The following is an 18,327-nucleotide window of genomic DNA, read 5'->3' as shown; positions in this document are numbered from 1 at the left end:
AAAAACGCATTATGCATAATGCATGTAGTTTAATCAAAATCTATGCTTGCATCCTTCACAATATTTTTCCAAAATTAGCTGGTATTTCAATTGCAAACTATAATGTATGTTTCGATATCTTTACAGGAACAACCATTTGTAACCAAAAATCGAAAGGAAAAAAAACCCAGATACAACAGTTCTGATATCCAAATAACTTGAACACTCCTACCATAAATTTATCTAATGTCTTGATCAATGTGACTGGAGCTGCAAACAAGTCAACATTCCCTATAAAAACGGTTCGCTGGGAATGACAAGTGAACCTTAACATCCCCAAAAAAGTTTGTACAAACAGCGACATGAATCAACCTCTGAGGAAAGTTTCAAGGGCTTCAAAGAATAAAGGACCCATCTCGGGGCTTGGAGATTTTATGGCACACTTGAGTCCGGGAACACCAATGGTTGCGGTAATTTCAATCAAGAAAGGGATTCCTTTAGGGAGTTTGGCTGAGAGATATAAAACCTCCTGATTCCCATTTTTACGTTTGGCAATGAAGAACATGTTGGAGGAACCCAACTGCTCTATGGTTGCCTCCACATTGTTTATCACAATGCTTGGTATATCCTTTGACACCTCATTTGAGTCTGGTAATGACTTCCATGTCTGCAAGAACAAGCGAGAATATCAGCAACAAATTATATAACAAACAAATTTAAGAAATATAAGTTTTCATTTATATCTAACAGATATAAACACCAAGACTTTTGTATTATAGCAATTTGATTCTGAATTAAAATATAGCTGTTTGATCTCAAACCTCAAAATCACCTTATACAAAGACTTAAAAAAAGTAATGTTACCTCAAGGAAGGTAGAGCGTTCCATTCTTCCATCTTCCGTAAACAACACAAGTAATGACAATCTATCATTAAAGTACCATACGGGCTGTTGACTATTCTTTACCGCAATCTGCAAAAGAGAGTTTGGCGGACCTGGTGCTATATTCTGGAACAGAACCATAGGAAGAAGGGTTCTTGCTGATGTTCCTGGTTGAATTTGCGGGACCTGAAAGAATATGTTACTCAAAATTCACAAAAAACAAAATAAAATGCAGGGTAAATTACAAAAATCATACCTGAGGTTTTTTCAAAACTACACTGGTCATACCTACAATTTAAAAATTACGCGAGCCATACCCATCGTTGTCAAAAACTTACATTGACCATACCTATCACTGACGGCCGTCAATTTGGCCGTTAAGTCAAGTCACGTGTTGTGCATGTGAGGTATCAAAACCGTAATTTCGTGTATACTCCAGATATCATTTGTGTAATTCACCATAATAAAAATTATTAAGATATTTATATTTATATTTCATTTATTAAAGTGGGTAGATATTCTATATTAAAACTCACACACATACACACACACACACACACACATATATATTTTTTTTAAAAACCTATTTCAAAATAAAAATTAAAAAATTATAAAAGGATGTCATCATACGATACAAGTTTAGGCTTAGAAATTCTAAGATTAGAATAACGATTAACTCTGAAACTTTAAACATAAAATATTACAAATTGCTAATTTTGAGATATATTCTAAAACCGTAATGAGCATTTGATATTACTCTACCCCTCTAATCTGAGGGGGATGTCAACAAACCATACGAAAAAATTATATTGCTTTTTAAAATTGTATTTTTTAAAATAGGTTTTTATTAAAAAGAATAAATCATAAATTAATAATATATATATATATATATGTATAAAAGTGAAAATTTTAGTGGTTTTGATGGTTCTCATCCTTGTTGTATTTACTATATACATATAACAAAATAATCATGACATATTTAATAATAAATGCATTATTGTATCAACTATTTTTCTCAATATACTTTTCATTATAAAAATTATTGTTTCATAATAAATGTCATATCTACCCAACTTAATAAATAAAGTATAAATAAAAGTCTAAAATTATTAATAATTATTTTTATGGTGAATTACAAGGATAATACCTGAAGTATTCACGAAATTACAGTTTTGATACCTCACATGCATGACGCGTGACTTGACTTAACGGTCAAATAGACGACCGTCAGTGATAGGTATGGTTAGTGTAAGTTTTTGACAACAGTGGGTATGACTCGCGTAATTTTTAAATTGTAGGTATGACCAGTGTAGTTTCGAACAAACCGCAGGTATAATTTTTGTAATTTACCCTAAAATGCAGAGGGCGATATTGCAATAATAGATACCTGAAGGGGACCACCAGCTGCAAGGCCAAAAGTATTCTTGTTGAACTGGATCATAAATCCATCTAACGGGATATTTGCGTTGTTCTCGAAAATTAAACTGTAAAATATCTGACCATCCTTCCGTACCATCTGCCCACTAATTTCCAGACCTTGACCAGATGCCGCTGCTAACAGAACAGGCAGAGGAGGCCTGCGTTGGCAGCAAAGCTATTGGTTAACTTTTGAACATAGAATTTCACTGCAAATTTGTTACTTTAACTCAAGATGGGAATATGTAAGGGTCGGGGAAGCTTGGATAATGCTTCCAAACGGGTCAAAAGAGGTTGGGTGGGTCAGGTCGACCTGCTACATTTACTGTCAGAAATTTTCAATGTTTTATGAATGAAAGTGTGTTTAATATGATTACAAATTATACTATTTTACTCATAATCTAACATTATAAGTCTAAAAGGCTCATAGACTTTGGCGACTTTCCAGTTTCAAGTTTTCATCCCATTTGCCATATTTCCTATTTATCCAGTTCTATTAGCATTACCAGTTTGACCAGCTAGATACAATACATAAGCTGATTTGACCCTAACCTCATCAAATAGTCAAAAATCCCACCTCAATCAATAGCATTCTGTTCCAAGTATAGGATACTTACCCAGCGGCCATTGAGTGATCAGCCGAAACAGCATTATCGTCACCTCCATCAAGACCCATGAGATCAAGTAAATCTGGCACAGGAGCAGGAACTGGCTGCTTAGCTGCAGCATCAGTGGTTGAAGAAGGTAAAGGAGATGCACCAGTATCAGCAACCAATGTAGACGATGTTTCGGTGTACCCTCCTTCAATACCATCAGGGTATTCTTCTTCTGTTGTTTGAACAGTTTTCACACGAGTTATGAATGTCTCAGGGGGTTTATGATATACAGAGGATACCGTAGCAATGTTTGCTAGAAGCTCATCAAGAAGGGATGAATCATATTGATTCGAATCGTCGCTGATCACCGGCTTCTCAGCTAAAACGACATCTTTAGCAGCCTAATTTATGAATCCAAGTCATTAGAATTGATGGACCTATAAGTACTTTGAATGAATCAAGAACTAATAAACAGTGGGTGAACAAGAACCTCGGGATCAGTTGATAGAAGACGCCAATATATGTAAGCACGATCTCGCAGATCTGGATTATCAGTCTCCACGGTGGCATTGTTCAATACAACCTACAAAGACAATGATCTCTTTAATAGGAATAAATATAACTCACTTGCATTAGGAATCTGCTGTAAGCATAACAGAATATTTGCTTGGCATTGCTTTTAAAACTGATTATGTTAGCTGTAATAAAACAGGCTATATCTAAATTGATTATTTGACCCTATATTGGCAGAAAGGTAGAGCCAAAGTTGCTATATCCAAAGTCCAAACAGTAGAAGATGCTTATCATCAAATTAAAAAAGTACCTAATCGAATACTATTTTCAAAACACAAAGCCAGACACTTCCATTAAAAACTTAAAAGAGTAAATGCAATACACCATAACCATATAAAATGAATTTTACCTGAATCATTTGCTGTGGTCCTTCAGTTGGCTTCTTAAGAAAAAGTTTGACTGTGGCTGTCAATAACTGCAATTGGACTTGCGCAGGTTCTTCAGGGAAAGTCTCCAGAAAACTTTCAAGAAGTTCATCAGCATTATCAATTCTTTCAGCATACTCACCAATTATCCAAATCATTGACGCCTGATAAAAAAAGATTGTTCGTATTAATATCTAAATATCACGTTTTTACAAAGAGCAGAACCCTAGAAATCCATAATACCTTGGCCTCTGGCTCATCCAAAGTATCCAGACTCTCACAGAGTGTTGCAATGATAGATTCATAACTGAGGTCAAAAATTTAGTTAATACATCAAAACTTAATTAACCCAGCTGCTTAATAAATGGAGCAAGAATTAACTTACGTGTTAGGATATCTTCTAAAAATATCTTTAATGACTATTATAGCTTCTTGAACGACATAATTTACTTTAATTTTGATGAGCTCCAGAAGAACACTAATGCAACGCTCAGCTGCTCTCTCTAACTTGATAGCACAACGTCCAATAGCACGGACAGCCTTTCTGACAAAATCTACATCTACTTCAGTGGCATATTCTTTAAACTCCAATAGCACCTGGGATACACCGCACATATCATGAGAAATGCTACATCTGGTCATTTCAACTAACTAGATCTTAACAAGTATCACCACATAGACAAGATCCATTCAACAAATATACTAAAAGCTTTTGAAGCATCCTAGTCACCTGGTCAATATTCCTATCAGAAGCAAGCTTTATCATGATCTCTAATTTCTCCATCTTCACATAAATTGGATCATTGTACTTGCAGAAGAACACCTGGAAAATAGGTACAAGTCAGATGATATTTCCTCTAACTACTATGAATGCTTTCCACAAGAAGTAAATGCTAAACCATGATACCTTAATTTCATGGGCAAGGATTGTAGGACGCCGTTGTACAATAAGGTTAATGTTCCTTAAGGCAACATACTGAATCTCAGGTTCTGCAGAAAGTAATGTTACAAGAGGAGGGGCCATTTTCTTGCAGAGATTCCGAATAACATCAGGACTAGTGATGAGTTCCATTTGTTGAAGAATCATCTTAAAAGAATAACATCACATAGTAAGACTAGAGAAACTAAAACATGGGGATTCCACAGATCGAATGTGGCAATTGAGAACCATTCAACCATTTACTTTAGAACTAGTCACTAGTCACTGTGGGTTATGTTCTATTTCCAAATTCCAATGAATAAAACAAAAAACAAATTTTAAAAAATGGGAGGTTCAAAAGTCAGTAAAAGAGTCGAAGAGTCTTTTTTCTAAATACAGCTAAATAGTTTTATTCATAAGATATAACGACTGTTGTACTTATATTCAAAACTTCAATCATTTATGGACTATTTCTTTAAATGGACAATGGTGCTTGACCCAATCGACCTGTGTGCCCACTTTGCCATCTTTAGGGAAATTACATTACAGAAATTAAGCAAGACCACCTTAACAGCTGAAAGAACTACAGCAGAATTTGCATGTTGTAGTCTGGGAGTGACTCTCTCGACAATATTTTCAGCTTCACGAGCATCAGCGGCCTTGTACTTAGAAAGGGCATCTAAAATAAAAACTTGACCCCACCTGTCATCATATTCATAGCAATATATAAAGAACAGATTAAATAATGACAACAGGAACTAAAACAGGTATCCAACCATACTATGATATCTATTTTAGAACACATTTTACTAAAAAAAGGTATCACATTTAAGAATCACACTCACTCGGTGCATTCATTAAGAGCTGTGAGGAGCTTTGTAAGTGTGTTGCTGGTGATCTCAAAGATGGGTTTACTGCTGTTATCTTGGATTTCAGCAAGAGCTGCAACAGCATTGGCTACTACCATAGGGTTGTTGTCAGATATCAAATCCTTGAGAGCATCCAAAAAACCCCTATCTTCAACTAACTCGGCATTAATGTCATAAAGTTTAGCAACACATATAGCAGCCGTCTTTCGAACATACGGATCATCATCCTGATAGAAGATTTCCAAAGATGGAAGCAGAAATTTAAATAATCTTATAGCACTATGATTGAAAACAATTAGAGATTCCATTAACATAAAAGTATGCTACCTTGAGACACCTCTCGAGGGGATCACAAAGATATTCTGTGATTTTATCAACTCGAATACATCCCATTGTTCTAACAGCTAAAGCACGAATCAAAGGATTCGGATCCTGTGTATCCTGTAACATTCATATTCATATGCCCATCAATATGAGAAACATACGATAGAGATTCAAAATCATTCTATGTCGCAGAGATTGATTATGGTGCCTATACATTATGTGTTTAAGTCTATAAGATAACAAGGGGAAAAGCTACATATAACACGAAAAACCTAACAAACGCAAAACAATCAACAGTAGGATCATCCCTACTCATTCTCCTCCCTAAAAAGCTGTTCAGGATTATATATTACATATGATCAAAGTGGCCTATTGGTCTCCCTAGGCAATCATATTTCTATAAACTTTTAAATGGTTTACTTAACACGGAACGACTATACTAGATTACTAGTACATGGAAAGTATGGCTCTATATATGACATTTCCCAATTCACTAGATAAAAGTTCAAGAAGCAAACTTTAATATATGTATCAAACAGAGCTCTTCCTAGTTCCTACTTCTTGCCTTCACAAATGTATTGACTGCAAGTATGGCCAAGTCAGGTTGACTTTTAGCATAATTGATGAGATATAAGTAAACAAGCTTCTTGAGCTCCAAATTTTCAGTCTGCATACAGTTGAGGACATCCGTGAATAGTGATGAAACATCCTTCCCAACAGTCATAGCCGCAATCACCTTTTTAACTGCATCTTTTCTCTTATCCTGGATGACAAGTAAAAAAAAAAGCGCTTCAAACTAATGAGCTAAAAATTTAATATAAGCTACCATGTAAAAAACTACATATATAAAAATATTTTCAAATTTCTACTAAACCATAAGCTAGCCATGTCAAAAGCCTTAACCATTAGCAGTTTCTTATCAATACATTAAGGGATTCAATTTGCCTAGCCTAACCACTATGAGATAAAGACTTGTTACTGACATTTAAGTGTGTTCATGGCAACCAAAACCAAAACGATACTACATTATTACCAATAATCCAATACGATGGATGCATGTATAAGCTTATCTGATGCTAGCAAAAACACCTTGTAGATAGAGACTATTAAATTAATCGAAGCATATGGAATATATCTCTTGTAATGATTGTATTAGATCAATCTGTTTCATTAACAACGAGAGAAAGTACCCGCGCGTTGCGGCGGTGAGATGATGGGGGTGATAGGTCATAGAGTGTGATAGCCGAATGCCTTCGCCGTACGGGCTCCGCCCTCGGATTTAAAAACACCCATATAATTTTTATAATTTATCAATGTACGGTTTTTGAGATAAAAGATTTTGAATGAATTAGGAATAAAAAAAATTATGAAGGAGAGAGAAAAAAATGAGTGGCTGAAAAGTTGAAAAGTTGAAAGTTGAAAAAATTTGGAGGGAACAAATGCTTTATAATGTAGTAGAGATATGCCATATACCAAGTCTGGACACAAACCAAATACTATATTGGATCAAGCAAGTAGAAATGATTATTTTAAGAGTGAATGTTTTATGTACAAGTGTGTAAAGTATATTGTCTGGGAATCATGTCCTTCTGCTAAAATATTAGGTCATATTCATAGGCAATGCTTTTGAAGCAGTCTGTGTTCTATAAATATTCTATTATTTACACCATATATCAACAAGAATCTCATTGATCTTACCATTATGCACTTGGAATATTCTATTATTTAAAGTATATACGATGAAGGGCATATAAATCTCCTTACTAAATTACTATCACTTAATGAAACATGATAATCTCTATCTATCCCTACTTGTTAAACAATATCTTAAGTCCAGAGAAGGTAAACATCATTACATCAATTCATATTTAAGCAAAAGTATCACCCTAATTGAAGTCAAAACTTCCTGTTATGTGAATTGTGAACAGAAGGACATCTTATAGTTGGCAAAACAAAATAAGCCTCCAGAGAACCTATGACCTTCGGCTTTCAGCTAGAAGATTTACATATATAATGAATTGTTTTTCTAGTCTTATAGTAGACCAACCTTCACCCAAACCACAAGTCTACACCATCTCCAATGCAGCTTGTCTAAAAGCACTTAACCACACCATTAACTACATCATCGACTTACAAAACTCACACTTATCATACCCCTTATATAATGTATTTGACTGACTGCAACGCTCCTAACCAGCACAGGTACATTCTCTTGTATAAATAACTAACAAATTGTACAATTGTTTAAGCAATATAAAATCAATTTTCAATTTTTTCTTCTTAGTTTCTTACATTTTAGCTACCGATCATATCAGACGTGATTGAGTTGTCAAATCGATTCTTCATAATTCACAATCATGTTCAAAAAAATCAAATACTCACTCGGTTACAGTTCTTTTCATTTGATCACTCGCTTACAGATCAAATTCTATTCATCGTATCCTACACTCAATCACATTAAATTACAAGTTTTCACAAATATTCCGTGCCTCGGATCAATACGTATATATAACTCCTCAAAAAAAGTACTTTTTTAACAAAAAAAACTAAATTTGCGCAATGCAGTTGCGCGGTTTCACAGTAACGGCTCATTCAAAATTCTATACAGTTTCACTAACTACTAGCAGAAATATATAATTATAATTTAGAATATTACTCTATGTAAAGCATGGAATCGAACTCGTTCGTATTTACGAATCAATATAAGGTCGAATAAACACCTTTAAATAACGACCTGACTGATTTATAGCACATATGAAAGTTATAGATCTGGACATTTAATCAGATCAATGATATATATTATCAGGGATTTCAGCTAAAATTAACATCAAATGAATCGATAAATACACAAATAAGATGTATATATATATATAGATACATAAATAGGATGTATGTATAGGTGTAGGGAAAGTGAGAAAAAGATTGATTTACCTTATACTGAGAATTGAGTTCTTCTTTCAGCTCAGGGATTTCACCTTTTTTAGTTGTGGAGAAATACTTTGAATCGTGTCCGCTCATTTTCTTTTTTCAGATTTGACCGGTGATCGGAGTCAACCGGGAATTTTACTTTGATGATTTTGGAAAGACACCGGGGAGACAGAGGTGTGGAAATGGAAGATTTTATTGAAATTAGGAACTTTGAAATGTCAGAATTGGAAACTTTGCTATCGGGTATTCGGGTTACAGGGCTAAAATTCGATCCGGGTGTGTAGCCCATTATTGTATCCATTGGACCATTTGTAGAATTGTAGTCTACCTAGGCTAACGTAAATCGAAGTATTGTTTCTAAACAAAAAAGTTTTTCACGTTTAGTTTATCTGTAATACCACGTTAGTCACGCAATGCAGTGGTAGTGGTCATGGTGGCAGCTTGGTGGTATCGACGATAGGTTATAATGGCGGCTACTATTGGTGGTGGTGATGGTGTTGAATGATGTACGCGGAAGAAAATGTAAATAATATAAATGTGGTACTTACAAAATTTTAGAACATAGAATGATACACTGTACACGCATAAGGCAGCGGTGATATGATGGTGACGACGACCGTACACTCCATAGTAACATTGGAAATTGCTCAAGATTTATAAGTTATGGACAAGATTTCTTTCATCCCACTCGTACTATAAATTCATCAATGCACAAAAGAGGGAAATGAAAAATCAAATATCTCTATTAGCTGTTTTGAAACGCACATGCTCGAATAGTATAAGTCTGCTCACTATTCTAGACCAAAACTCAATGTCGGAAAATTTATTGCAAATTGTTGATCACAAAAGTTCTTGTCACATTTTGTTCATAATTGTCATCTAAAAAATCTTCTGGTTAAATTCATTTGCTAAGTTCTCGATCATAGACTTTCAAGTTAAGTTTGTACTTCTTTAATTATTCAAGGTCACTAGTTGTGAAGTTTCTAAAAGCTTTCTTTATTATTAGAATTTCGTTTTCTAACTCTAGTTCTCAAATTGTTCGTAAAACTTCAATCGCAATTTGCATAAAATCTCTACGTTGAAATTTTGTTTTAAAAGTCATTACCGATCACCGCAGTAGCTAGTTTGAGTGAGACGAAGTAGCTCATTTGGTGCAAACTCATTTGGTGTTCTTGACTTTGAAGTCAACCTTTAGCTAAAAATAACGTTACATGCAATTTTAGTGGAGTGTCTTGCTTTTCCAATTTGCAAATTTCAAGTTCTTACATTTGTGAGGTTCAAGTCTTATGACAGTTGGAGGTTAGGTTTTCATATTGTTACTTTAATCTATTAAGGTTAGTCATTTTCACTTATTAGTTTAATAATCGGATAATGACAAATTGATTATAAACTGGAGGTTGAGAACATTTTCTGGTTCTAAAGATCAAACAAACTAGACCTTAAGATTTATCTTTTGCTCCTCTTACGCCAAAATTTATTTTTTAAACATTTAAAATCTTTCAAAAAGATCACTTGTAGTTTGTTAAACAACGTGACAACTCGGTCACAAAACCCCCAATTTTACATTTTCTTTTTTGCCCGTGTGTAAAATATGCCTTAAAATACACGCATCACACCCAAGAAGAACAGTATGCTGGAAGTTGGAACTCGTGCATTCTTGCAGAAGAAGAGTGACGACACGTATACACACACGCTCAAGATGTAAATACCTGAAACAACGAAGAATCAAGATTTGATTTCGGGTATCCAAATCAACATCCCCCACTAGTCCCCCAAACAAGACGATAGCTGACCACTTGACCTAAAACCAAATGACAAAATAAATTACAAATCTACTGATACTTTATAGGGATTAGTGTGTCGGAATGCAACAAAGTATGACCAAAAGGTTATAGTGTGCACGAACTAACTTTTTTTTTATTGTATACATAAACTTAGTAAAAATATTCAAATCATGCAATCTGAATACGTGGCAGCCCGTATGAGCTGCCACGTGTAATTTTTTTTTTTTTTAAAAGGCCACGTGTAAGGTTTTTATTGGTCAGTCACAAAAAGTTGCATGATATAAACTTTTTCATTAAGTTTATGCATACAATAAAAAAGAACGTTAGTTCGTACACACTATAACCTTTTAGACATAGTTTATTGCATTTCGGCGCACTAAACCCTACTTTATTATAATATCTCATTTTGTAAACCATATCAAAACTTCCAAAAAAAAAAGGATTTTTAACTTTTGAATGAAAGACGTATAATTAACAGCGAGTTTATAATAAAACAAAGTTTTTGGATACAATAGTTACATCATTAATTAAATTGACCATAATAAAGAAAAAAAATACAAAAAAAAAAAAAAAAAAAAAGTTTTGTTGAATGACAATATATCTCAAGTATATAGCCATGTTAGAAACCTCTACATATCTACCACTATTCGTTACATAATCCATTTTATTAAGATTCAATAAATTTAATAACGAATCTTATCTCAAGAGTTAATTAACATCATAAATTTCATTATGTAGAGTGTTTGGATGTCTTTTTTCTTCTTTTGATCAATATTTATATTTGCGATGTTTAATACGCACAAATGTTCCTGGTGGGTGGCTATTGCACATATTAGTGAGCTCGACTTTACTTGTAAAATGTTTTTTTTTTTTAATTTTTAATTTTTATTTTGCACTAAATCAACCAAATTCAAAATTGGATTAATGTTATGTACAACGCAAATGCAAGTTCACTTATATTTGGAAGGAATGCAAAATACTAATATAATACATGTGAAAACAAAAGGACTATTAGTCACTATCTTTTGTCTCGGTCAAACATTCACCAAACTCCAATAAAATTCGAAGAGAAAGAAAAACACACTTTGTTGTGGTGTGGTTTTTATTAATGGCTACCAACCTTTATAACTTTAGTAATTTGTTTTCGATATTCCGGAGATTTGAGTTAGAGATTTCAAGCAATTAATTAATAAACTTGAAAAGTTCACTAGCTAGTTTTTAGTTTGACTAGCCTTGTACCCGCACGATGCGGCAAGCATAAGAAAAAAACACTAGTTAAGTAGCGGTACCGTGTTATTAAATGAATGTATGATTCAACTCACGTGTTTCTTAGTCCGGCTGAAAGTGCAAACCGTCGTTATTGTTTTAGAGTGAGATTGATTATTAAATTCAGTAACGCATGTGTGTTTTTTGGGTACACTATGTGAGCAACTTCAGGGAAGGGAAGAGACACGCGTAAGAGATTTTTTTATTAAGGGTATTTTTAAAATTTCACGGATAAAGTATTAAAGTGTTTGATGGTAGTATAAATTAAAAGGGTAAATTAGATATTTTAAAGGTAGAATGTTAAACTTTGAGAGGAGTAATTTATATATACAGGTAGTATAGATAGATAATTAAAATGAAAACGTGGAAATTGACTTTAACATTGCTATGTGGTAATTATAAAATGTTTAAAAGTTTAATTTAAAGTTTAATTAAACAGGAAAATTATTTTTTAAATTGAATATTTAAAAATCAATATATATATATATATGAATTATTTTTTAGTGGAATTAAGTTTGAAAGTGTTTGAATTCTTTTATTATTTGTGGTATGTCTGTTAATAGAAAAATGTGTTCATATGCTATTATTATGCTGTATGTGGTACACATTTACGGATTTATCTATGTCTGAAGCTAGTCCTCAACGCATGAACATGGAGTTGATAAGAATGTTGTTTAAATACTGATGAGTTTGAGACATAAATTATAAATAAACCATGCATATAATTTGAAGAAAAATTTATGAATAACTTGACATTACAAAATTAAACTATCACGAAAAATTACCAATTAAAGAATATACTAGTATTACATTATCATGATATGAGTTAACTATTTCATTCTTTATTCATATTTTTCATCTAACTTTAACTTGAATAAAGGAATCCGATTGTGTATTGTACGGATACGAACATAGTGTATTACCAAAAAATATTATATAAATAAAGTATTTTATTAAAGTGAAATGTCAGGTTCTAGATGTTGTATGCATTTCCTTATAGGAGCTGCTTCTTCCCCACTTCTTACCCAATTCTTTCACTATTCATCAGTTTTCTTTTTCCAAGAACACCCCCTCCTTATACTACCCACTTCTTCACTATTCATTCACTATTTATTATTTCTTTTTTTTACACATATTTATAATTAAAACACATTTTATTATAATTAAAACACATTACATTACTTAAAAATAAAAGATACTACAATAATAAAAAAAGACAGTATTGAAAAAAAACAAGATTAAAGAAGCTGTGGAAGAAATTGTTTGTGCAATCATGACCCTAGATGAGTCCATCAACATGGCCAGAGCAGTTTATGCCCAAAAGAAATAAGTAGGCTGTTTTAATGTTGTATTGTACGTTTTTCTTTATTTCCGTTTGTAATGTTATTTTAATTATGAATAAACTTATTTTTATTAAAGTAGACTTGTTTTATTAAAATACTTCAAACATTACAATAGTAAAAGACAGTACACACTTCAAACAAACAAAACACACTTAAAAAAAATAAACCACACTTAATCAAACTAAAAAGTCTACTTCATGATCTGGTGAACAACTAAAAAGGAACAAAGATAAGCTGCCTGAAGCAGTGCTCGTATCTGAATCCCCTCCCATGTTTCTCCCGATATATCTGATGCGCTGTTGTATAATTTTGCTCATCCTCCCCGTTGCCTCCTTGTGCAATCACTCGTGTCCAAATTACCTCAAACTATTTACATTCCTTCCGTATCCTAGACCAGTGACCTTGCAATTGAGCCTTGCTTCGTAGTCCTCCATTGCTCTCTGCATTGAACATTTCAGTAACGTCATCCCAAAAAGAGACGCCGGGATTGCTCATTTCACACCTACCCGTAACAGGGTCTGGTCTCCTCGTCACCAAACATTTTAACAAACATAGATCCTCATATTGAGTCCACACACTTATAGACATTGTGAATAGAATGGTTTGTGAAAAATGGTTTATGGTATGGTTTGATAAAGATAAAATGGTTTGGAAGGGATATGAAGTTGTGTATTTGAAATGGTAATGTGGAAGGGGTATAAAGAGAAAAACAAAAATTTTTTTTAAAAAAAGGCATAGGAGCCGTTGGTTTTTGAAAACTAAACTTGGAAATATTTTTTTTTTTAAATAAGCAACAGTACAAACGGCCCCACCAAGCCTTAACGCCGCGCGGCTAAAAGTGGAAGGAAGGAGACGAACGCGGCCTTGGACGCCGCCGTGCTACTAGCGGCGTGGAGCCGCCGCGCGTCAGACGTCACTAAAACGCAATATAAGGATCGGCCTTAGCGTGCATACAAATTATACAAACATATCAGAAGTACGTCATTTGAATTTTATAATAAAAGTTTAATTATTTTTTTTTACGTTAATAATGTAGAGTTTGTCATAATTCTAAGGGCATATTTAGTTCATTGAATTCAAGATTCCATTTTTTAGGTTGTTTGGTTGAAAAATATATGAAATTGAAATTCTTGAAATTCCTTCGTTTGGGTGAATTCAAGATTCCTTGGGTTTATAGAAGGAAAGTTTAAATTCAAAGGAATTCAACCAAAATACCCAAAAATAAAACAAATTTCAATCTTTTCTATCTGATAATCAAAAGTTACTTTTTAAGAAATACATCCATTAAAAGTTACCGATTCAAGATTCCTATAAAACTATACGAATCCCAAGAAACTATTGCATCAAGGTTGTTCCTTCCAGTGGTGGTGGGAGTACTGTTACTGCTTCTACTGACGGTGGGATTACTGATGGCATGTTGCCGTGTAACTATCGGAGGTGCTACACCTACTGTCGCTACAACTTGGACAAAGAAGAAGAGGAGGCTTATAAGAAAGAAGAATCTGATGACATAATGGAACTTTTATTTTGAGGGACAAAGAAACGTTAATTTGATTTAGTTGTAATGGAACTGTTGAGGTTGAGGATGGATGAGGACGACGGTAATGATAAAAATTATTGATGGTTCTAAATTTTGATTATTATCTTTTTAATTATTGGTGGTAGTGAGGTTCACCAATGGGAATGAACTGATGTACACTAAGTCGTTTTAATTACTGAGGGCATTAATGTTTTTTTATTCTAATTTATATTCCAATTCCATCCATAGATATATAAACCAAACAGGATTATAAATATGAAAAATTTCAATTACAATTCTTTTAAATTTCAATTACCTTTATGAATTTTAATTTCATCAAAAATATTTTATGAACCAAACAATCCCTAAGAATTTTGAATAAACTTACTATTGAAATAGCTTATAGAAATGTTTAATTCTCATTTCATTTCAACATACTGTTGGTCAAAAGTGCATGTTTGGAATAATCATTGTATGTTGAGAGTACTAAAAATGATAAATTAAAATATGGATTCTTTTTGGAATCTTTTATAATACTAATAATTCATCACTATAGAAAGCTTTATAAATTATGTAATAAATAATTAAATATACAATAGTTTAGGTTTTTAGGACAATGTAAAGTTTGAGTCGAGCATATAGCTAGATTCGTTAATCGAAATTCATAAGAAATATTACTTCAATGACAAAATGGCCTATATATTAAATCTTTTTCTCAAAAGGGTTTTAATGTTAAAACATTCATATTTTTAAAAATGGGTTATCAAACAGGGTTTTAAGCTTATAGGACGAAATTTTCACTTGATAATATCTTTTTCACTTGACATATAATATCTAATATGCAATTATGATTCAACTAATTCTTTGTTTTTAGAAGAAAAGGCCTTGGAACATTTTTAATTAGAAGTTTGATCATCTAGTTTTTAGCTCCTGCATAATTAATTTAGTATGCAGATAATTAGGATTGTTAGCGTTTTGATCGATATTTAATAATATATATCTTATAATTTTTATCATGACTTGGTTAGAGTTGTGATTTTGTTGTAAAACAAAAAAAAAATGATGAAGATTATTAAATAAAATCAATGACAATTCATCATGTTATACATACTTTGATATTGTCATAAAAAACATATGCATATACTTTGATATCAAGAGATAATTCAAGAATTGAAATATACTCCATAAGTCCATATTACATTGTGCATGTACTATCCCGGTATTGAAATATGATGGTTGAACACTTAGTCTCAATTCAAGGTTAATCTAGTCTAACATTTAGTGTCCGTTCTTAATAAAGGATCACGATATTTGGTGATATAGAAATAGAATTAAGCATATAAACATCCTTAGATAAAACCCGTTGACTAACAAACCTTTAGCACATACTTGGGTGCATCAGCCATCATGAGAGAATATAAGCTCTCAATTATATGCACTAAACAATCATAATCACCAAATATTTGAAAAAAGGGTATAAGCATAATCATGTTAAACTTTTCCTAGCATATAGGCTACGAACTTTGACTGATCCATTTTGTGGCCTTTATTAGAAAACAAAGTATGGTACATTTTTGATTAAAATTCATTCCCTTATTTGGATTGGGGGTCCAAAGTGGTTCGTTCATGTGTGAGGTATCTATTCTTCCATGTCTAAGTTAGTTTTAGAGTTAATCGCAATAATGTTTTTATTAAAACTTTTTTTAACCTTTTTTTTTTAAAAGTTTTTAAACAGGGAGTCAGTAGTTAGTATTCGAGACATCACGGTAACATCCAATTAGACAGTATGCGAAGCTCGAATCATGCATGTCTAAAAAGAAAACCAAGACTCTTGAAAAATCCTTTCAATAAATCACTCTTAATGTAGTAAGTGATCTGAACATTAATGAATTTCTCCAAGGTCTAAAAAAACTTTATCAATATACCTTCAAGTCTTCAACCCATTGACCACAATAATAGTTAGTGTGGTTTAATATATTTTGCAATGATGATTTTTCGTATAATTTCTAACATTTATGACCCATAGTCATATTTTTGTTGCATGTATAGTCTATTTGATGGTTCCATCTATCACCCTCATCCTCATGTTTCATCTATATGGGAGCTTTGGTGATAGGGTGTTAGTTAATTAATGTGCATATCATACTCTCGGTTTTTAATCTATTATGATTTGAAAATCTCCTCCACAAAGCAGAGCAATATTTATTTTGGTCTGGACGTACCGTACCATGATAACATGAACTATATGAGTAAAAATGTGGATTATAATTTAGGGGCTAAATAAAATTATCAGATATTAAACAAGCCTTTTCCCAATAGGCCACTATGGACACTTGTTATATTTCGAGTGATTTGGTTCTTACTTATATCGTGTCATCAATAGTACTACTCGATTATTAACCAGTATCAAGTCACCAAATTTAAGAGGAAACTCAACATTTTTGGAAAACCATTTTGATTGATCGAGATTCGAACTCAAAAATCTTATGATACTAATGAGTCTTATCCCACTACTAAAATGCCAATTGATTGATCTAATGCCAATCGACAAAACAAGAAATAGTTTTTATGTATAACATGACGTAAAAATAAACGAGCATGTCATGTTCTGAAGTGGTAAATGGCCATATTAAGATACATGTCGTATAGTATAAAGTAGACGGGATCATCTTTTGTATTACCCCATATAAAAACAGACAACATAGATTACGTGTTTTTCATAGAATTTTGACAAATGAAAAAAATTAAATCACAATGTGACATGGTCGGTATGTGTCTATCTATCAGTCTATGTGAGACTTGAAACATTTTTTTAGAGTCGCATCGCATGAGATACGGATGCTTTTAGTCATGCATCAACAAATTAGTAATATTTAATTATACGAGTAACATTTTTTATAATAAACGTACAAAAACAAATCTGGATCAACATATTTACTTCAAGATTGAGAAAATGCTCATATAAATAAAAATAATAATAATATACATGTATTTATTGTTTAACAAAAAAATATTTTGCTAAAAGACTATCACTTTCATATTTCCACCTAATAACGCGCATATACATGCATGTATTAGCTCAGAATAATCAGTATTTGAAATTTTGACCCCACACATATTGGTCAAACACTTTTCTAATTAAAAAAAAGATTTTGACTCTTGAATTAAAAGCCATCTTAACCCTTAATTTTAATCTAAGAGTTAAAATTTCTTTTAACTTTACCTATAAATTAATCTTAACTTTAGAGGTATTTGTCTATTAAAAAATGGCTACCATATACTCGTAACTTACTGGTTACAGGCTTACAGCCTAAAAAGTGATATGTCCGATGAAAGATAATTGCATGTATAAAAAGTATAGTATAAAATATACAAAGTTGGACTCTCTTTCTCTCTCTCTCTCTCTATATATATATATATAATTAAATTGATGCATGAAAATTCACAAAACAATTGATGCACGATATTTTTCATGATGCACGGTGATTTTCAGTGAAAAAAACCTATCATTTTATTTGTTTTACGTTAATACTTGTTTTATTTTACCTAATATATATATATATT

The 18,327-nt window shown here is 32.4% G+C and overlaps 1 protein-coding gene across 1 annotated transcript; it reads right to left on the bottom strand.

Moving 5' to 3' along the window:
- Positions 1 to 63: 63 nt before the first annotated feature.
- LOC122599485 (beta-adaptin-like protein B) lies at positions 64 to 9,043 on the bottom strand. Its single transcript, XM_043772004.1, has 15 exons — positions 8,855 to 9,043; positions 6,489 to 6,686; positions 5,927 to 6,040; positions 5,576 to 5,826; positions 5,297 to 5,432; positions 4,719 to 4,898; positions 4,542 to 4,634; positions 4,197 to 4,408; positions 4,055 to 4,118; positions 3,796 to 3,975; positions 3,364 to 3,456; positions 2,895 to 3,274; positions 2,249 to 2,438; positions 844 to 1,047; positions 64 to 646 (listed from the first exon to the last, which is right to left on the bottom strand). Exons 1-15 carry the CDS (start codon positions 8,939 to 8,941, stop codon positions 347 to 349), a joined length of 2,682 nt encoding a protein of 893 aa, XP_043627939.1. The 5' UTR covers positions 8,942 to 9,043; the 3' UTR covers positions 64 to 346.
- Positions 9,044 to 18,327: the final 9,284 nt, after the last annotated feature.

Source organism: Erigeron canadensis, chromosome 5, assembly GCF_010389155.1.
Source record: "Erigeron canadensis isolate Cc75 chromosome 5, C_canadensis_v1, whole genome shotgun sequence".
NCBI classification, from domain to species: Eukaryota; Viridiplantae; Streptophyta; class Magnoliopsida; order Asterales; family Asteraceae; genus Erigeron; species Erigeron canadensis.
This window is presented reverse-complemented; position numbering and strand designations above follow the sequence as displayed.

Coding starts and splice junctions, on each gene's coding strand:
- LOC122599485 (XM_043772004.1), bottom strand. CDS start 8,941: ATGAGCGGACACGATTCAAAGTATTTCTCCACAACTAAAAAAGGTGAA. Junction 4,119..4,196: donor TTTAGAAGATATCCTAACAC/GTAAGTTAATTC, acceptor TTTTGACCTCAG/TTATGAATCTATCATTGCAA. Junction 3,457..3,795: donor GACCACAGCAAATGATTCAG/GTAAAATTCATT, acceptor TTGTCTTTGTAG/GTTGTATTGAACAATGCCAC.